The sequence below is a fragment of the Tupaia chinensis genome, unplaced genomic scaffold, assembly GCF_000334495.1.
Source record: "Tupaia chinensis unplaced genomic scaffold, TupChi_1.0 Scaffold140355_1, whole genome shotgun sequence".
NCBI lineage: Eukaryota > Metazoa > Chordata > Mammalia > Scandentia > Tupaiidae > Tupaia > Tupaia belangeri.
In genome coordinates, this window is record NW_006200232.1 from 10,725 (window position 1) to 33,306 (window position 22,582).

A 22,582-nucleotide genomic window follows, 5' to 3' on the forward strand; every position below is an offset into this window, starting at 1 on the left:
CACAACTAAGACTTCAAACAACACAAGCATAAAAGCAAAGAGGTAGTTGTATCAAAAGAACCTAGAGCCAACTGAAGTGTTTCTCAAAAGTAGGAAGCTTGAGTGTAAAAGTAATAATGACCCTATTTCACAGCAACAGTTACACTAGGCTCTAAGCATACTGTTATTGAAGGAACCAATGAATGAATGAAGGAAGGAAGGGTGGGACATCAGGGTGTGTCTGGGTGGTGTGTGTGTGGGGTGTGATTGTGTCAAAATGTCATTTAAATACATGGTCTTTCACCATCAAGACATACTAAAGGAACTGCGTTTCTGGAGAGAGAGACATCAAGTCGGATTGACAATGGACCCTCCAAAGGGATTCATAATAGGTAAGTGAGTGGATGGGGAGACTGAGGAGGGGTGGGAAAGAGGGAAAGGGCCACAGTGTTGGGCTTAAGTGCTTAAAAGTGATCCCAAACATGCATTTAATTGAAAAGAAATTAAATTAACTAAGCATCTGTTCTTCAATATAGTCCTCAGAGTAAATGTAGTAGTAAAACAATGTAGTAACATGCAATAGTTAGGTTAGAATATTGTATGATCTAATAATAACATATGTATAAAATAACATTTTGATATAGTTTCCATGTGTCAGACATCCAAAAGATTCATTTGATCCCTGACAAATACATGCAGTGAAGTAAAATTGTCATCAGTATTTATAGATGAAAAGATATAAGATCTTAAGGTTTGGATAGTTAGAGAAGTGGCCTAACTGGGAATGAATCAGGTCTTACTGACTCCTATATATACCATCTAAATCACCACCCACTTTCCCGGAAAGGATATTGGGAATCTATAGCTTAAACTGGCATGTTAAACATACAAAGAAACAAATGACTCAGCTGGACTAGTGTGGAACTATAGTACTATGTAATGTAGTTATCATTGTATTTTTAAATGAATTAGTAAGTATATTTTAATTTCTCATTTTTAAAAGGTTTTTGCTTTTGTTTTTGTTTTGCCATAGGAAATATGTGCTTGCTAAACAGAGAGACAGTGAGAGAAAAAGTTAAAAATCACCCCCGAATGGGGGTGGTCACACCGCAGTCCCTTCTCCTCCTGGTATCTTGGGCACATACACACGCACCCCCAGTGCGAGTTTCATGTACCCAGGTCTGGGACTCAAACCACAGTCTACCACGTGAGAGTTCTTTTCAAAGAAGCCAACGTGCCACGTGCTGGCCCCCTTCAATTTTAATCTTGAATGTGGCAGATATCTATAGACAAGAATCTATAGAAACAAAAGTTCTTTGTGAAGAATGTAAAGAGAATCTAAGACCAAAAAGTTTGACAAGTAATAACAGAAGGGGCCATGTTAACTATATTTTCCAAACAAAAAAATATAGTAAGATGAATGCATTGCTTGTCATTATAGTAACTTTGGGCTAATAGAAGACAACAGAATTCTCTTCTGCTTTTGTAGATTTTTTTTATGGTACATTATATTAGTTGAATTGTAAGCAGGAAATCTGACCTTACGTAGATATGATGTTAGAAAACGAAAGAGTAGTGTAGTAGCATTTGAGACAATTTCAGACATAGTATGAAATACAAACCTAACGAGTGGTAGTTTCTTTTATTACATTTATTTATTTCTATTTTATCACTGTACCTTTACGTTGTATAGCATAGTTTTTCCCAGCATGAATACAGTGCATATTAGTCAAGTCAAATATATTACCATATACATTATCATCAACAGATATCTTCCCATTTTTGTCTATTAAGTCTTTTGTTTGTTTTTTCCCCACTCCTCTCCCTCCTATCCCCTATCACCTGCTCTCTGTTGTACTGTCTCTAGGATCTGCAGTTGCCAACTTTGCCATCAGAGCTTATTATCTTTCAGTTTCTTCTATAGAGTGCCAACATTCCATATATATATATATATATATTTGTATGTATTTTTTGAGAGGTTTTTGCTATAGGGTGTGTGCGCTAGTCAGAAAGACAGAAATTGAGAAACAGAAAGCAAGAAATCACCCCCCAAGGGAGATGACCACACCGCAATCCCTTCTACTCCATTCTCCTCTCGGCATCTTGGGCATGCGCACACATGCGTCCAGTGTAAGTTTAAGCCACAGGGTCCGGGACTCAAACCACAGTCGACTACATGGGAGTCCAAAACATAGCCATTACACCAACTGCTGGTTCCAACATTCCATATATATCAAGTGGAGACATACATGCCTGTCTCATAGTCTGGCTTACTTCACTCAGCATTAAGTCTTCTATATTTGTCCATTTTGTATTAAATGCCAGGGTCTTATTGTTTTTTGTGACTGAGTAGTATTTCTTATTAATTATTTCTAATTTCATTTGTTCTTATTATTTTAAAGCTGTGCTACTCTAGGTCCTATTTATAGACCATCACCTGAATGTTTATTAATAATGCAGGAACTCAAGAAACCCCAATGAACAGAATGGCCCCAGAGAATCTTCAGGAAGACTCTTCTCTCAACATGAATGATTTGCACATAAATTTGATGCCACAGGATCCAGCAAGTCCCAGTGAGTATAACTCTTTTGTTCTCCCTTTCTATTGCCCTCTCTCAAGGAATCCTATAATTACATTTTGCTTTTGCGTTAAGCAGCTACTGATTGTTATATATGATTTTCAAAAATCTCCTGGAAAAATTCCCATTGTAAAAGAGGAAGTTATAAATTCCAAACCAGATGGGCCTTTGACCCCACCGTTGATTCAAATGATGACAGATAAGCTGAGAAACAAGATAAAAAGTAAGAGAGTATATTTTTCTAGGAGAGATGACCCAAAGCATAGGAAAATAGGAATAGAAAAAGCTCCTTTTCCAAGTTAGAAAGAGATTATAGCCTAATATGGTAAGAAATAGGAAAACAGAAGCTCATTATATAGCGTGGGGATGTATAGGTGGATATAGAGATTTATTTACCTAACTTGGATTTTACTGAATTATTCTGAAATATGTATTTGTTATTTAACAATGTATCCTGGAGATTTTTGTTGTGTTTGTACATGTTTTTCTATTTTAAAATTTACGACTATACAAAAACCAGTTGTGTTTCTTGCATTAACAATAAATAATCTGAAAAGACACTCAATAAAACAATTCCACTCACAATAGCATCAAAAATAATAAAATACTGGATCATTCCATGATATGGTGGTTAAGATGGCTGGATCCCACATGGTGGAAGCCATGGTTGAAGTCTTAGACACGGTGTTAAAGAAAAACATGCTGGGCATGTGTGTGTGTGTGTGTACCCAAAATTCCAAAAGGAGGGAGAAATAAAGGAAAGGTTCAACATGTCAAACATGAATTATTCCCCCTGGGGATGCTTGCTCACTGTCCCCCATCTCTGGCAATCATGTATTCCCCTTCTAATGGATTCTGAGCATACATGTACACATATCTGGCATGTTCCTCAAGCCATCAGATCTGGACTCGATCCACGCTTGGCTGTGTGGGACCAAGCTGTTTTATTTGCCACACCATGGGTTGGCCCTGACCCACTTCCTTTTTGGGGGGCAGGTTTTTTTGCTGTAGGGCGTGTGCGCTTGCCAGACAGACAGAGAGAAAGTGAGAAATCACAACCCGGAGGGATGGCCACGCTGCAATCCCTTCTCTTCCATTCTCCTCTTGGGATCTTGGGCACGCACGCACATGTGCCCAGCGTGAGTTTTAAGCCACCGGGTCCGGGACGCGAACCACGGTCGACTACATGGGAGTCCAGCGACATAGCCATTATGCTAACTGCTGGTCCCATGACCCACTTCCTTTTAAAAACAAGTTTTTGGGCTTTGCTTTGGGAAAGAAGAACATATAAACCCTTTTCATTTCTTTGGTACAAAATCGCTCGGTATCTGAAGCACTATGATGCCTTGTGCTATCCCAGCATGCTGTGTTATGCTTATCCTTGTATTTACTATATAACTTAGTACTGCACCATGTATGTAGTGCGGGCCCGAGTAGATATTTATGAAAAGAAATGATGGGACTCTCATCCTCTAACTATTATAAGATCAGGAGGGCCATAGGCAGTAAGTTAATTGATAAAATACGGTAAGGTTATTACATAGACTATGCTCAATATAGCTGTAGCTTTAAGTAAAAGTACTTCATTTGGCCCAGTCACAGTGGTACAGGTACATAATACTGGCAGCTTCACTTCAGATCCTGGGTCACTTTGAGCATGCTAGGTGTGCCTGTACACACCCACAGTCCTGGCTAGTTAGGAACCTGAGGGATCATTGTGTGGAGAGATCCTGCTGAGGTTACCTATTGTGTGCTCTCTCTCAACAAATAAACTTTTAAAAAACTTCATTTTCAGGACCAGCAGTTAGCATAATGGCTATGTCGCTTGACTCCCATGTAGTTGACCGTGGTTCGAGTCCCGGACCCAGTGGCTTAAACTCACACCAGGCGTGTGTGCATGTGTGCCCAAGATCCCAAGAGGAGACTGGAGCAGAAGGGATTGTGGCATGGCCATTCCCCCTGCTGGGTGATTTCTCGCTTTCTGTCTCTCTGGCAAATGCATGCGCCCTATAGCAAAAAACTCAAAAAAACAAAAACACTTCATTTTCAATGACATATACTCTAAGATAATGAAATTAATAAAGTAAAATATTTGTGCCATGCATACAATGTGCCACACCTTATTTTAACTTTTTTTGTGTATTAATGCCTTACATAAATAAATATATTTGTGTAATACATTTACGAATCCTGTTATAAAGTAGCCTTCTTTCATTGCATGATGAGATTGAAGTAAAGAGTGAATTTGTTCATTATTACAGTCTTAGAAAAGGACGGTTTCAAAGCAAAATTTCTACGATTTTTTTTCCTCTTTTATCATGAAAGAGCATAAGCATATCCATATGGCAGGGAGAAGGAGAAACACTCTTCACAGTGTCTGGTTACACCACCATCCTTTCCTCCAGTCTCCAACCTATCAGACCTTAGGGAACCACACACATGCCCAGCATGTTTCAGGCTGATCAGTCAAGGATTTGAACTGTAGTCATCATGTGGGACCCAGCCTTTCTTGAGTAGCACATTACTGCTGCACCACAGAATCAGCCCCCAAATTTCTACCGTTCCCATATGTGATTCAGAGATTATTGGCTAAAACTTTTCCATAGTGCAGGACCAGCAGATGGCATAATGGTTACATCACTGGACTCCCACGTAGCCGACCGTGGTTCGAGTCCCAGACCCAATGGCTTAAAACTCACACTGGGCACATATGCATGCATGCCCAAAATCCCAAGAGGAGAATGGAGGAGAAGGGACTGTGCTGTGGCCAGCCCCAGGGGTGGAGGTGACTTCTCACTTTCTGTCTCTCTGTCTCTCTGGTGAGCACACATGCCCTATAGTTTTGTTTTCCACAGGACCCTGATGAACAGAATGCCCTGTGGCTTCTCAAGCTCACACTTTGATCAGCACAGGTGATTACAGCATGTACTTGATACTGTAGGATCAAGCTCATTCCATTCCCCTATGCCCTCCCCCTAATCTGTTCCTCTTCTCTTGGGAGACCCCTTACCCTTCCATTCAAAGGAGGGCAGTTACAAGATTCAAATAAAACAAACCAACTAGAAGGCACCAGATACCTTGTATGCTTGTCGTATTTGTTTGAGATGGGTTTTCTTGGAATGGAATCAGAAAGCTGGGAAGGATGAACCAATGTACTCTCTATTCTTGGTAGCTCAGTGTCTCTTTTGTGGCTGCAAAAAATAGATGATCCTCGACTTAACAACGGTTCTACCTGTAATGCGACTTTATAATGATGTAAAAGTACATTCAGTAAAACCTATACCTTGAATTTTGAATTTTGATCTTTAATCTTTTTCTGAGCTAGCAGTATGCATGATAATACTCTCTTGGGATGCTGGGCACTGGCAGTGAACCACTGGTGTTTTTCATTTTCAGTACTGGTATTCAATAAATTATGTAAGATATTCAATACTTTATTATAAAACAGGCTTTGTACTAGATGTGTTTGTCCAACCATAGGCTAACGTAAGTGTTCTCAATATGTTTAAGGGAGGCAAGGCTAAGCTATGATGTTCAGAAGGCTAGGTGTATTAAATGCATTTAAGTTTTTGCTATAGGGTGCATGTACCCATTGGGGAGAGTGGTGAGAAATCACCCCCTGAGGTGATGGCCATGCTGCAGTCCCTTATTCTCCAGTCTCCTCTTGGGATTTTGGGTACATACACACATGTGCCCAGCATGATTTTCAAGCCACTGGATCTAAGGCTTGAACTCCACAGTCAGCCATGTGGGATTCAGCTGCCTTAACTTCCCTGCCACCTGCTGGCCCTTAAATACATTTTTCACTTATGATATTTGCAAGTTACCATGGGCTTATGAGATATAACCCCATTATAAATCAAGGAGCATCTGTAATTCTTTGGATTCCGGGTTCAACTACTACTTCCAGCCATGTTGTCCAGCCTCTTCATGGTCTTTATTTCTCTAGCTAAGGTTACACATAACTGGGAGGCTAGAGTAGGAAGATTGTGACACTGACACCCTGTCAGGAAAACACCTCTCTCTCCCTTTCTCTCTCTCATAAAGAAAAAGAAAAAAATAAAATAACATCGTGAACTGCCAGGATATCACCACCCAATCTTATTTAAACTTATTTTTCGGGAACCAGCAGTTAGCGTAATGCCTATGTCGCTGGACTCCCACGTAGTCGACCGCGGTTCGCATCCCGGACCCGGTGGCTTAAAACTCATGCCAGGCGTGTGTGCGTGCGTGCCCGCGTGCCCAAGATCCTGAGAGGAGAATGGAGGAGAAGGGATTGTGGCATGACCATCCCCTCTGGGGGGTGGTTTCTCGCTTTCTGTCTCTATGTCTCTGTCTGTCTGGTGAGCGCAAACCTATAGCGAAAACCTCTCCAAAAAATAAATAAATAAATAAATAAATAATAAATAAACTTATTTTTCACTTAGCCATAATACTTTTTAATTTTATCCATGTTGTAAAATATCGTTGATCTATTTTTTTAATTGCTGAATACTATCTAATTTTATGCACATACCACATTTTGTATATCTAATGAAAAACAAGGACATTTGGATTGTTATCAGCTTTTTCCTTTTGTGAATAATGCTTCTATGAATAGTTGCATACATATCTTTGTGCACTGTCATTCTTCTTGGGTAGTTTCCTAGGAGTGGAATTGCTGTGTCATGGGGTAAGTACATGTCAGACATTTTTAAAAAGTGCTTTCCAAAGTTTATAGTACCACCAGCAACGTCTGAGGATTCCAGTGTCTGCATATCACTCCACATGCCCATTCATAAGCCTTTTTAGACAAATCGTTTATCCAAATCTTGTGCCCGTTTGTAATTGGGATGTCTATCTTTTTATTTTTGAGTTATAAGAGTTTGCATTTCAGATCAGATTCCTTTCTCGGATATATGATATTTACCTTCTGCCTGAAGGATATCATTTAATACATCCTTTAGTACAGGTCTGCTGGTGATGGATTTTTTTCAGCTTTGTATATCTAAAAACACCTTATTTTGCTTCCTTTTTGAGACATTTAGACCAAGCGTAAGTTGTTAACGCTTCATTGTTTTTTGCTCATTCACTAGAGTGAATTTTTTTTTTTGAAATAACATGAAACATTTATTTGATATATTGGACAAAAAGAGAGTTAAGAGTAATTCAGCTCCACTGCAGCATTACACAAGTTCCTCTCTTCGCCACAGCGTAAGCCTGAAGGCAGCCTGTACAAGGTCCATGTTACACAACACACAGATGTTTGCCACCCTGCCAAGTACTGCCAGTCCCCAACCAGGGCCTATTGAAATACTGATGGTCCCTGTAGTTTTGCTGAAATAAATCATTTAAAAAAAAATAAAGCATTTAAAAAGATAAATCAAAATGCCTCAGTAACCATATATTCAAATCAAACTTTATCTATTTATGAGTTACATTTGCCTACTAATACAATTTTTATTTAACTCAAACTAGAGTAATAAATCTTCCATATTTAAGTATCTTCCTTGCCCAGTAATTCAGAGAAAAGCCCCAAAATGATTAGTAAAGAAAAAATGTAGGAATTAACACACCCTTTTAATTTGTTTTAAATATTTTTAAGGTTTAAAAAGTGTTTAAAGGGGGGGTGATTTCTCGCTTTCTGTCTCTATCTCTCTCTCTGTCTGTCTGGCGAGCACACACACCCTATAGCGAAAACCTCTCCAAAAAAAAAAAAAAAACTTGTTTAAAGTTTGTAATTCCTACTGGGAAAACATTATCTGAATGAATACCCTAATGGCAAACCACTGTAAAATGCTTCAGCTGCATTTAAGGCAGAGAGGTAGGGATTATCTTCGAAGCACCCTAGCTTTCTTGATGAGAAGGTCAGAGGTACACTGGTTTGTATTATTGCAACATCCATTAGGTGACCTAGGTTGCTTATCCTTCAGCAAGGGCTTTACTTTGTCAAAAGGACATTATACTTGACCTCCAAACTTGGCTGACAATTTACTGATGAGATTCATAACCTTTGGGTTGCTCTGATATTTTGACATATTTGCTGGGTTCTGGGTCACATCCTGGAAGGCCACCATAAATTCAGGATCCTGCATGGCTGCAAGAACCTCTGGATCACTAAGAATTTCATTGAGCCCAGGCATGCCTGCCATTCCAGGCATACCCCCTCCCATTCCGGGCATTCCTCCAGGAAAATTACCAGGCATTCCTCCAGGAAAGCCACCTGGAAAAGAGCCATTCTGAGCTCCTGATTGTAATCTGGCTTCTTCCCTCTGGGCTCTCTCATGCTCTTCTCAAGCCTTCTTAACTCTTTGTATTCTTTCTTTGATCTCTCGCTCTTCACAGTTTTCGCTCATACTTTCTCCATGCTCTGCAGTTTTCTGGGCCCTTGGTTGAACTTCTTTCAACATGGCACTAGCATCTTCATCATAATCCGGTTTACAAGCAAGGGCAAGATCACGTGCTGCTTCTTCCCAATGACCCAGAAGTCTGTGAGCTTTTCCTCACCACTTGTAAGGTTGAGCTGAATCAGGATTTATTTCAATGGCTCTGTTACAGTCTCGGATGGCAGCATTTGGCTTCTGTAATTTGACGAAGACACTGGCTCTCTTGGCATATAAAATAGCCAAGCGTGGGTTCAGCTGGATGACCTCTGTAAACAAGTCAATGGCTTTCTGTAGTTCACCATCATTTAGGGCTTCAATGGCAGCTACTTTTTTATCATTTGCCTGATCATCATCCCCTCAGTTATCGCTACATTTTCATCTCCCATTTCTTGAGGGGCATCAGTGGTGTCTGGTTCAATCACACCTTCATTGTCAATTTCTAGATCACTTTCCTCACTTGATGGTTCCTCTGTCTTTATGTTTTCCTCCACCTTCTTACTGTTTTTTCTTCCTCGATATGGTCTTCAGATTTAGCTTTCTGAGTAGCTGGTGGTACTTTACCCCCCATGCTCTCCACCCACTCTCTCAGGAAACACATCTCTTTGGTGTGCAGAACGCTCAGATCCTGCTTACACATTTTCACAAAGGCCCAGAGCTGGCTCACTTTGCGGGGGCCCATGGCTGGGAAGCGGCGAGAGGAAGGGAACGCGACTGAGGAGGCTGGAGCCCAACACCAGGCCAAGGCGCTGGCTCAGCGTGACCGTGTACAAGGGGCACTAGAGTGAATTTTGAGGCATGTTTTTTGTACTACTTCCCAGAGCTTCCCTGCAGAATAAAGCTCTAGTTGTCTATGGTTAGCTGACTTCGTAGACACCCTAAACTGACTCTTCTCATCACACTTCCTTCAGAAGGTTGCATGCACTTTACTAAATTAGGCACTTTCACTTAAATCTTTGTCTCAGATTCTGCTTTAGGGGACTCTACACTAAGACAGTGCCCCTTCATTTGTAGTCCCCAAACTTTTCCACTTGAGGAAAGTTTTCTTAAATTAGAATTCTTAGTCTTTATTCTGTACCATTGCTACAACTTTAAATTTTTTTCTATTACAGGTATGTTGGCTCTTGTTTGTTTTTATTGTTTGTCTTATCTTTCTTGTGTGCTTTTTGCCACTTTATTTCTTTATGATTTAAAATATTTTTTCTCTCTTTGTCTTTTAGTCATTATTATTATGATCTATTTAGCTTAATGTTTTTCATTGTAGTCATAACTTAATTTTAATCCGTTTAAAAGTTATTTTTCTTTTGTTTTGAGTTTTTTAGTAAAAAGAATTTCAATGAGTTTTGCTACTTTTTCAAGATCTTCTCACCAAACACCTAATTTCTTATTTTTTAAATTCATATTTGTGTTGCTTTTTCATAGCTTCTGTCATTTTCATTTCTTTCTTCTACCTTATTTTGAAATTTAAAGTAGTATCCACATGAATTTTAGGGGAACATCTGGCATGTTTTCATGGTCCGCAGGGACTTTATTCTGCTTCCTATATTCCTTCCTAATAATTTTTTTTTTTTTGAGAGGTTTTTGCTACAGGGCGCGTGTGCTAGCCAGAGAGACAGAGTGAGATACAGAGACAAAAAGTGAGAAATCACCCCCCAGGGAGAATGGCCACACCGCAATCCCATCTCCTCCATTCTCCTCTCAGAATCTTGGGCACGCATGCGCACGTGCCCGGCGTGAGTTTAAGCCACTGGATCTGGGACTCAAACCACGGTCGACTATATGGGAGTTAAGCACCATAGCCATTATGCTAACTGCTGGTCCCTCCTTCCTAATAATTGTGATTTTTTTGTTGTGCACGTTTTTTATGAAGTAAGTTTTCCTGTGCTTTCATAAGTGAAAAGTGGGCCATGAAAATTTGCAGTCCAGTTTTCTCCCTTGTTGCTATTTTTTTTAAAAAAATATGATTTTACTTTTAATTGACACAAAGTAAGTGTACATATTTATGCAATACAGTGTGATTTTTTTTCCTTTTTTTTTTTTTTTGAGAAGTTTTTGCTATAGGGTGCGTGCGCTCACCAGAAAGACAGAGAGAGACAGAGAGACAGAAAACGAGAAATCACCCCCCGGGGGCATGGCCACACCACAATCCCTTCTCCTCCATTCTCCTCCTGGGATCTTGGGCGTGCACACACACGTGCCTGGCGCAAGTTTAAGCCGCTGGGTCCGGGACTTGAACTGCGGTTGACTACATGGGAGTCTAGCAACATAACCATTATGCTAACTGCTGGTCCCACAGTGTGATGTTTTGATACATACACACACACACACACACACACACACACACATACATAGTGCTATAATTAAATAAGGGTACTTAGCTTATTCATCACTTCACACATTCATCATTTCTTTGTGTTAAAAACATTCCAAATCCTCCCTTCTAGCTATTTTGAAATATATAATATAATTCTGTTAAGTATAGTTACTCTACTTTGTGATCGGGCACCAGAACTTATTCCTCCTAAGTATAATTTTGACCTGTTGACCAGTTTCTCCCTACCCCTTCTCCACTCCTCAGCCTCTGATAACCACTAATCTAAAGCTTCTTTACATTCCACATAGTGAGATTATGCAGGATTTGTCTTTCTGTGCTTGGCTTATTTTGCTTAACATAAATGTCCTCCAGGTTCAGCTGCGTTGCAGGGAAATGCCAATCAAACCCACAAAAAGAGATCACCTTATCACAGTGAGAATGGCTGTTATCAGAAGGACAACAAACCAGTGCTGAGGTGGAGGAGGGAAACTCATACACAGCTGTGGGTGGGAACTGAAATCAGTATCGCTGTTATGGGAACAGTATGGATGTTCAGACATTAAAAATTGAATTGTCATATGATCCAGCAACCCCACCACTAAGTATATATCCAAAGGAAATGAAATTAGTATATTGAGAGATACCTATAATCCATATCTATTGCAGCACAATTCACAATAGCCAAAGCACCCCTCCCAATGTGGCTTGCTCTCGTCACCATCCTTTTTCCTCCATATCTCCATCCCATCAGGATCCTGAGCACGTGTGCACATGCCAGCTTGTATTTCCAAGCCAAGGGCTGGGGTTCAGACTCTGGTCAGCCATGTGGCATCTTCTCCCTCTGCACAGTACTTAACCAACTACAGAGTGGCCTTCTTTGTCTCTATTTCTTTAAGTTACTACTTTATTGAGTTTGCTTTGTATGTTGTGCTTAGATATGTATAAGTACACAGTAAGTTTAAAGTTTTTACCTTTACTACCTGTATTACTACATAATTAAATTAATGTAAAACATGAAAACTTTTTTCTTGAAATTAAAAAAAAATAAAACACATTAAAAATACCTATTTGACTGCAGTAAGCTATATAGCCCCAGCTAGATGCTACTTTATAGTATGTTCATTCTACTCAGTGAGATTTATGCCTAAAATCAGACTTGTGTTCATGGATATGTATATATAAGCTGCACTTGCTATTGAAAATATTTAGATTAATTAAGAGCTTTAGTGAATCAATAAAATGGGGGGCATAGAAAGCAACCATGGATACCAGAGACAGTGTGGGAGGAGGGTGGGACACGGCAGAGGGTGAGAGAAAGGAAATCAAGGATGGGGGAAAAAAAAGCAGAATATACAGGAAACAAGAAATGGAAAATTATTTGTTGACGATAACACATATGTTGATGTGCTTCACTGAGCCAATATACAGTGTATTCTGGATGGGAAATCTCATTTTGTATGCTATAATGATATATAGTAAATGAATGTAAATAAATACATTTAAATAAAAAATATATTTATTTTAAAAATTAACTAATGTATTGGGCTGCTGGGAAAGTCATGATGCATTTTTGCATAGAGAAACAGAAAAATGTCATGATTTTCTCAACAGCCAAATATATATATTAAATTGGGCATACCATAACAATTTTTAATTAAACATAAAAATATAGTTAAGTGAAATAGTTTATATTATTTCATTTATATGAAAACTTCAAAATCCAGTGAATACTTTAAGCTTAACAGTATATCTCAATCTAAATAGTAAATTTCCATAAAAAATACTTGATTTGTATTGTATGTCCCCATTTAATATATACCGAGTGTCCACACTCTATGACTGAAACTGATGGACTAAAGGATATAGAAACACAATATATAGATGTAAATACCAGATACAGTGTGTGTGAAAGAGGAGGGTCTGAGGAAGGGCATTTAGAAGAAAAATAGGGAAGCAAAGCATTAATGGGACAAAGAAATGTGGTATTATCTGTTGAAGATATTTTATAGTTTTATCAACTGTACTAAGGAGAAATGTTCATCTGTCGAAATATCCATTTTGTAAGTCAAATAATGTAATTGAATGTATAAAAGAAAATGAAATAAAAAAGAAAACAAAATACTAGATTTGCATTCAGATTTTATAAAATTTGCAGTTGAAAATAGATTTGCATACCCAAGTTGTCCAAAGCAAACTAAGAAAGTTTCCCAAAAACTGGATTAAGAGTTTTAAATTTACGTGAACTAAAATCTAATAAAATTATAAGTTTAGCACTTCAACAGAACTTGCTACATTTTATGTGCTTATGGTTATTTGGAGTGGTGGTTACTATATTGAACAGAACAGCTTTAGAGAGTAACTGGGTGGCAGAGAACAGAAATGATTTCAATTTTGTACTATTTGCATATATTGTTTGTACAAATAAATGAATAAATCTATTTCTTATTTTAAAGTAATATACAGTGAGTAGTTAGGTTGTAGAAACACAAATACACCCCTACAGAAGGAGGTAATAGTTACTTGAATATTGTATAAATAGGTTTTTTGTGGCTTACAGCAAAATTCCCACCAATAGCATACCATAAACACCTTGCAAAAATACTGTTTCACAGACAACTTATTTGAAGGTAAAGATTATGTGCCTAGTAAATCTGTTATTTAATTAAAAGAATAGGTTCAGAGTATTGATAAAGATAGGACTATTTATGGTAAATGCAGAGAGTTTAGATAGAATTACATTAAACATGAGCAAAATCAATATTTTTTTAAGGTTTTTACCATAGGGTGTATGTACTTGTCATTGAGAGACAGAGAGGGAAATTGAGAAAGCACCCCCCATGGGGATGGCCACGCCACAATCTCTTCTCCTCCATTCTTCTTTCAGAGTTTTGGATACATATGCACAGGTGCCTGGTGTGATTTTTCAAGCTACAGAATGGGACTCAAACCATACAGTTAGCCATGTGGGATCCACAACACTACTGACTGATCCTTTTTCCCAAAAGTGTGAATAAAATCTCAGAAACCCTTGAAAAGAAAAGCCCATTTGCCAGATACTTGAGTCTTGATTAAAGAAGTGAAGAGAGGAAACTCTCATTTTGAAAAGTGCATTATAGAGACCAGTAAGTAGATAACATATTAATTACATTGCTGGATTCTCACATAGTCGATCTGGTTCAAGTCCCAGACCCAGTGGCTTGAAACTCACACTGGGCTCATGTGCATGTGTGCCCAAGATCCTGAGAGGAGAATGAAGGGGAAGGGATTATGGTGTGACCCCACCTCCCACCCCAGGGGGTGATTTCTCCCTTTCTGTCTCCCTGTCTTTCTCTCTCTGTCTCTCTGTCAACGGTACATGCCCTATAGCAAAAATCTCTCTCTAAGAAGAAAAGAGAAGTGTGTTATATGCAGAGATTGGAGTTTTCTCCTGGTTTATAGAAGAAACGGTGTGAAACATGTAAGAGGTAAGGCGCTTTCCACACTCCTGAAGTTAGGCATGGTAGAAAGGTTGGATATAGAAGAAAAAAGTTATACAGAAAACTTTTCAGTGCAGGGCAAATTGAAACTAGAGGAAGCCAGTTTCCAGAGTGTACAAGCTGAATACAGAGAAAACTGAAGAGGTAAATATTTTCTATTTGGGATAGACTAAATCTCAGAAAACAGAAGACAGAACATTGTTACATAGGACTCAGTTAATCAGTTGATACATAGAATCTATCACTTCTGGCTTCCAAGCCTGGTTGCAGGGAAGGCATGGAAGATCCGTAGCGGAGGGGCCTGTTTGCCTGTGGAGGGGGGTAGTGTAAGTGTAACAGCTCCCTCTCTCTGTCTGCTTACAGGTACGTGGAAGAAACATCAAGAACGTACCATATTCACCCAAAAGCAGCATGAAGAGTTGGAGGCACTGTTTAGCCAGAATATGTTTCCAGATAAAATTCTCCAAAAAGAACTAGCTTTGAAACTCAACCTGCATGAGTCAACAGTAAAGGTCCGATCCCTTGGGTGATACTTAGTACCCTACCCAAGATACATTCTGTTATGCGGCCTGGGAATTCCCTGACACAGTCATTACATTTCACTGATTGTGTAGCTACTGACCCGGCATGGAACTGGGCACCTTGTGTATGCTGACCTCTACCGTGACCACTGTCATACAGTTCAACAGATGAGGAATATTGTGGTCCAAAGGTAAAGTGACTGGACCACAGAGAAAATCGGTAGTATACCTAGAATGAAAACTCTGTAAGTCTCGTTTTTAACATTCGTACTAGAGAATTCAAATAGAGAAATGGCTTTTATTCAGGCAGACTCCTTGCTCAGAGTTCCCACAAGAAAATCCCTATAACCTATTTATGCAGATACTACCAAACTCCCCTCAACCGCTGACTCTGCTAAGGCTCATAACATTTTGTTGGAATAGTCCTCATAGTTGAGAGCTCCTAAAGTAATCCTTGAAAAAATACTTAGTTCAAATTTGCCACCTCTTTCTATATCCCTGGACTAGACCCTTTTCCTGAACTCCCAATACAACCACAAAACACATCTTGGGGCCAGCAGATGGAATAGCGGTTTTGTCACTGGACTTTCACATGGCTGACTATGATTCAAGTCCCAGACCCAGTGGCTTGAAACTCACACCAGGCACATGTACATGCATGCCCAAAATCTCAGGTGGAGAATGGAGGAGAGAAGGGATTGTGGTGTGGCCGTCCCCTCATGGAGGGTGATTTCTCACTTTCCCTCTCACTGTCTCTGTCTTTCTCCAGCAAGCACACATGCAATAAGGCAAAAACCTCTAAAAACAAAAACAACGACAACAAAAACCACATCTCTTCCTTTCCTTATTTCTCCTCTGAAGTTCCAGTCCTGATTGTCATGTCCCTCCTACTGACTTCTCTCACTCCCACCTCTGCTCTCTCAGAACCCCAGTCTCATGATGATTTAAAGAAGACATAAGGTTTTTAATATGCTGTTTTCAATTAGGAGAAGCCTCCAACACCTCCTCCATTAACAGACAACCTCCCCTTTTCTTCCACTTCCAGGTTTGGTTCAGAAACAGGAGGTTCAAACTGAAGAAGCAGCAGCAACAACAGCAGTCACAAAAGCAACCAAACCACATCCTTCCAGCCATGAGGATTATGCCCACCTCACCCAGAACATGCACAAACCCTCATATTTTTCCCCCTGTGGTTTCAGATTTCTATAGTTCCCCTCCATCTCAGCCCTTAGACCCTTCAAATGGGGCATGGGGCTCTGTCTTCACTGAGAGTCCCACAAGTGGTTTCCCAATGGAAGATCCTTTGGTGGCCTCAGTTCCTGCTTTGTACTCTGATGTCTATGACATTGCCCAAATCATAGACCTGTACAGTTTTCCTGGTGAGGATGAGACATCCAGCTCTTCCTTCCACTGTCTGTATCAGTATCTCTCACCCACAGGGTCCCAACAAGGAGAACAGGGTTCCTCTCTTCAGCCCCTTTGCCCATCCAGCTATAAAGCTACCTCCAGGGCCAACCTGATCCAGTGTGATGGGCCAAAATTTTGCATCTTGCAACCAAGAGACAGTCTAGAATTCCAGAGCACCTCCAGTATGGTAGACTTGGATTTCTCTGATCAAAATGCTAATAAATAGAACATTTAGAAAAGAGGTCTTCTTGCCTCTTGTATATGACTTTCTTCTTTCCTTTGTTTGATTTTTAACTCGACATCTGGGTCGATGTCACTTTGATTGCCATGGAGATCTAAAACTAGTTGGTAAAAACCAGAGTAGTTTCCAAGGGTAGCTCAGGACTGTACAATCAGCCCCACTACTCTCCCCAGTGAAAGCTCGTCCTCGTTCCTTAGGTGGGTAGTGAGACTCCAAAATTCCCTTTTCCAAAAACTATATTGGACCTTTTTAAAAGGGATGGTGACTATAGGGGCTTATTCTTTTTTTTTTTTTTTATTTTTTTTTTTTTTTAAAGGTTTTTGCACTTGCCAGAAAGACAGAGAGACCGAAAGTAAGAAATCACCCCCCAGGGGGGATGACCACACCACAATCCCTTCTCCTCCATTCTCCTCTCAGGATCTTGGGCACGCACACACGCACGCACGCACACACACCTGGTGTCAGTTTAAGCCACCAGGTACGGGACTTCAATTGTGGTCGACTACATGGGAGTCCAGTGACATAGCCATTATGCTAACTGCTGGTCCCAGGGGCTTATTCACTTTTAACAAGAGAAAATTATAAACCTTCATTTTAAAAATTATTTTATTTTTATTACTTTTATTTCATTTTATGTTTTACGTTTAATCACTGTATATCTTCACAGCATACAGAATGAATTTTGCCACCTTGAATACACTGAATATTGATCCAGTCAAAGATATTATCATATACATTATCAACAGACAATTTTTCTTTCTCTCTTTTTTTTTTTTTTTGAGAAGATTTTGCTATAGGGCGTGTGCGCTCACCAGAAAGAGAGAGAGACAGAGAGAGAGAAAGCGAGAAATCACCCCCCACCTCAGAGGGGATGGCCACACCGCAATCCTTTCTCCTCCATTCTCCTCTCGGGATCTTGGGCACACGCACACACGCCCGGTATGAGTTTAAGCCACCGGGTCCAGAACTTGAACCACAGTCAACATAGCCATTACACTAACTGCTGATCTCAAAATGTGTCCATTTCTGATACTCTTTGTTTTGTAAATGAATTTGTAACTTTTTAAGAGTTTACTCATTTATTTCATGAGTGGGAGATAGAGAAAAAGAATAGCAAACACCCTCAACAAGGTCTCATGCTTTCAAAGACTGCCAGGATCATGTGTAAGCACACCCAGCATGGTTAGTGAAGCAGGGAATCAAACCCACAATCTTCTATATGATTCCAGTATGGTTTTAGCAGCACATGACCACTGTATCACCAAGCCAGCCCTCTATTACTCTCAGGGCACTCATAGGTAGATCGTCACTACCTCATGCCGAATTACTTCAGTAGGTCCATATCGATCTCTCTGTGTCCCCTTTCCATACCATCCTGTATGTGGCACCAACACTTGTCCCTGTCCTTCACATTCTTCACTGTGCTTTGTACGGTGTCAATAAACTGTCAGGGATCTTCTCCTAAACATGGAGGGGTGGGGAATCAGAGTACTGCTTAAGTCTTAAAGTTGGAAAAAGGATTAGGATTCTGTTAAACAGTAGATACTAAAAACTCAAAAAACAAATATGGACAGAGCTAAAACCTAGTAACAACTGCATTATAGTTTTTTCTTTCCATTTTTTTCTCTTTCAGTTTCTCCCAAAGAAAAGCATAAACTAACTTATTTGCAAAAAAATAAGTTGTCTCAATTTGGTTTGTTATTTGCATAAATACCGGTAAAAATACTAATTAATTTAGTTGGCTTTGCTGGAACCTTTTATAAAGAACTTCAGATTAGACTCTTTAAGAAGCTTCCCAAGGCTATGGAGTCAAGTCAGGAACTAACCATCTTACTGTGCTTTTAATTACCTGTACTTGGAAGTTTTGGGCCTATCAGGAAGTAACATTCTTTACTTACCTGCCAGGCAGAACTACTTATGGTACCAGGCAATCTTTCCAAAAGCTTCTGTGGACTTTATCGAGATCAGCCTTAGTTCCTAAGCTTTCTGTTCTTATCAGATGAGGTATTTCAGTCAAAACCCTGCCAATAACCAGTGTTTCCAATTTCTGATGCAAAGCAATAGGTATTGTTGAACTTATGCAAATAACCATACCGCCACAAAATAAGAATTACTTTTAAATGTTTTCCAATCCAGAGGGGATAAGGAAGGGAGAAAAGTTTATGTTTCAATTCCGTTTTCAAAAAAACATTTTTTAACAAATTGCTGAAGTTATCAACAGCTTAAAATAATCCTTAAATCTGGAAAACAAAGTGTAGAAAAAAATCAGTAATGTTTTAGTTAAAGATCATAAGATTATCTCTCACCAGTTCAGTCTCATGTAATTAATCTCTCTTCTGTTGAGTTTGCAGTGTTACTGTGGTCCAATCATTTTGCTTAAATCCTAGAAGTTCAGAAATATGATCTCAAAGTTATCAAAAACCTACATTCAAGAATACTTATCAAACCACCATGAGAGCTGAGATCTAGTGATTTCTGGGATAAGAGCAATGAAAATGTTCTGCTGAGATTTTCCCCTGGCAAACAGAAAGGGAGGCCAGAAGAAGACTGAGTCCACCATGAGAGCTGAGATTTAGTGATTTCAAGGGTAAGGGCAATGAAGATGTTCTGCTGAGAATTTACCCTGGCAGACAGAGCGCCTGGAGAAAAACACAACGCCAAAGAGTTTGCAGACCACATCCTCCTGTGTGCCTCTGATTGCTCAGGTTGATCTTCTAGAAATTAGGAAGAAGCGAATAACCCATCAGATGACTAGAAATCACTGCAGAAATATGTGAAACTAAGAAAATGCCTCAACCCCAAAGGAAAAGAATAACTCTTCTTCATCCATAGACAGTACAATGGAACACATGGAGATGTCTGATAAAGAATTTAGAGTATTCTTAGTGACAAAGCTAACAGACGGAAGAGGAGAGAGACAATGAACACCAGCAGAAAAAAGCCAATGAATTCCAGAAAGTGAGGAAATTCTCGTGAGAGCTGAAAGAGGAAATACACACCATAAAGAAAGAATCAAATGGAACTGTTGGAGATGAAGGCTATAATACAGGAAGTCAAAACCTCCTTCGAAAGTATTAAAAGCAGACTAGATCTTACAGAAAATTGAATCTCAGATGTAGAAGGCAGAATCACTGGACTAGTAAAATCCACCACGAAGACTGAGAAAACAGCCCCCCAAAATGAGTAATATACAAAAAATACTAGAAACCATTAAACATCCAAAAATCTGGATAATCGTATCCCAGAAGGTAAAGAGATTAATAAGAGCATTGACAATCTAGTCTGTGAAATCCTGGAAGAAAATTTCCCAAACCTAGAGAGGCAGTACCAAGAAATAAAAAGAACCTGAAATAGGATCAACCCAAGATCTTCAAGACACATTACAGCCAGAATGACCAAAATCACAAAGACAAGAAACTCAGACAGGCAAGAGTTACCTACAAAGGATATCCCATCAGGGTAACAGTGGACCTCTCATCAGAAACAACGCGATCAAAGAAAGAATGGGGAACTATATTCATAGAGTTAAGAGAAAAACAATTTCAACCAAGAATACTATATCCGGCAAGATTATCCTTCATATGGGAAGAAAAGACAAGAACATTCTCAGATAAATAAAACCTGAAAGAATTTACCAACACCAGATCAGCTTTCCAAGAAGTTCTGAATGGAGTGCTATTCCATGAAAACTAAATATTTTGTGAATCAATGCAATGTGGGAAAGAATAAAAGAATGGAAAGCAACTGTAACTACCAGAGACAGGGTAGGAGGAGGATGAGAAATGACAGAGGGTGGGACCAGAAGTTAGCATAATGGCTATTTCGCTGGACTCCCATGTAGGCGACTGCAGTTCAAGTCCCAGACCTAGTGGCTTAAACTCATGCCGGGCACGTGTGCATGCGTGCCCAAGATCCTGAGAGGAGAATGGAGGAGAAGGGATTGTGGCGTGGCCATCCCCCCTAGGGGGTGATGTCTCGTTTTCTGTCTCTCTGTCTCTCTCTCTCTGTCTGGCAAGCGCACACACCCTATAGCAAAAACCTCTCCAAAAATAAAAAAGAAAAAGAAATGGCAGAGGGTGAGAAATAGGGGGGAATATATATATATATACATATATATATATATATGAAATAAGAAATGGAAAAATATTTATTGATGATAGTATTTATGATTAAACCACTTTACAGGGGCTGGAAAATCACATTTTGTATGTTGTAGTGATGTTCAGTGAAAGTATATAAAATAAATGAAAGTTTAAGAAAGAGTACTTATCAGAGCCTTTTTCATTAATTTCCTTAAAGGAAGCAACTTTTGGATTGTAGCCTGTTACAAAATGTTTTAGAAAGAGCATCAGAATAAAGCAATTAACTAAGAACAATGAAACTTAAAAATGACCATGATTTGAGATCTGATTTTACCAAAGTCCAAAATAGACAAATTTGATCATGTCTGTGACAAACTACATTAGAACTATTTAGTATTACAAGTACTAATACATAACAGATATTTTGAAACACCCATTGACACAAATTTCTATACACAAAGAGTGAAACATCATTTCATATTTGATAATGTTTCCTATATAATTTCAACACGTCAGAAAGTCAAATCTGAAAAAAAATAAATAAATAAAAATAAAATAAAAATAAAAATAAATTAAAAAAAGAAAGTCAAATCTGTCTTTCCTTTTGTTTAAATTGTGGCAATACTCAGTACTATTTTTCTTTTTAGCAGAAGTACATGAGAAGTAAATATAGTTTTAAAAGAAAACCAACATATTTAACCTGAAACTCGATTTTTCTTAAAGTGATTCCAAAGTATTTCTTTTCTGCAGCATGCAAAGAATTTAACATTGACACAAATACATTTTTGTCATTTGGGTAACAATAACTTTTGTAATGTATAAAAACAGCACAATTGGAGATAGAATCTTAAACATTGAGAAATCAAATTAGACTCTCCAAGGAAGATGAATACATGTCTAGTCATTTGCGCCAAAAACACTGAAAAAAAAGTGTCTATCTAATGTGGAGTTTTCATTCATTTATGTTGGATTCTCTTTTTTTTGTTTTTTTGTTGGTTTGTTTGTTTGTCTTATGTCTGTCAATCTCTCTTTAGTTTTCCTGGTATAGCACTCCCTTCAGCACTTCTCCCCACCCCAGGGGTTTTTGCTATAGGGAGCGTGCGCTCCCTAGAAAGACAGAGACAGAAAGCAAGAAATCACACCCCAGGGGGGATGGCCACACTGCAATCCCTTCTCCTCCATTCTCCTCTCAGGATCCTGGGCACACATACACATGTGCCCAGAGTGAGTTTAAGCCACTGAGTCTGGGACTCGAACCACCAGTCGACTACATGGGAGTTCCGTGACATAGCCATTACACTAACTACTGGTCCCAGCACTTCTGGAAGAGCTGGTCTGGTGTTGGTAAATTCTTTCAGGATTTTTTATCTGAGAATTTAGAAAAATTATTTGTTTATCTAATTATCTTTAATTGTTATTATTATTAGCCTAATGGCATATCCTTCTTGCCATTTATAGAATATAAACCTGTATTTTATTTTTAATCTCTGGTTTTTGTTTTTTTAAAGGGGATTTTCAGTCAAATTTTGAGGGACAATCACCATCACCACTAGTTTAAATACAGTACAGAATCAAGACATAATAAGAAGTGTGAGAACTGGTTAAAAAAAAAAAAAAAGAA

The 22,582-nt window shown here is 39.0% G+C and overlaps 1 protein-coding gene and 1 pseudogene across 1 annotated transcript; one reads left to right on the top strand and one right to left on the bottom strand.

Annotated features, from left to right (window-relative positions):
- Nucleotides 1-8,376: 8,376 nt before the first annotated feature.
- On the bottom strand, nucleotides 8,377-9,602 carry LOC102497085 (hsc70-interacting protein pseudogene; annotated as a pseudogene).
- Nucleotides 9,601-16,864, top strand: ARGFX (arginine-fifty homeobox). Its single transcript, XM_006172118.1, is given in 5 exon segments — nucleotides 9,601-9,679; nucleotides 15,074-15,222; nucleotides 16,277-16,702; nucleotides 16,704-16,785; nucleotides 16,788-16,864. Coding segments are annotated over 5 exon segments (813 nt in total).
- Nucleotides 16,865-22,582: the final 5,718 nt, after the last annotated feature.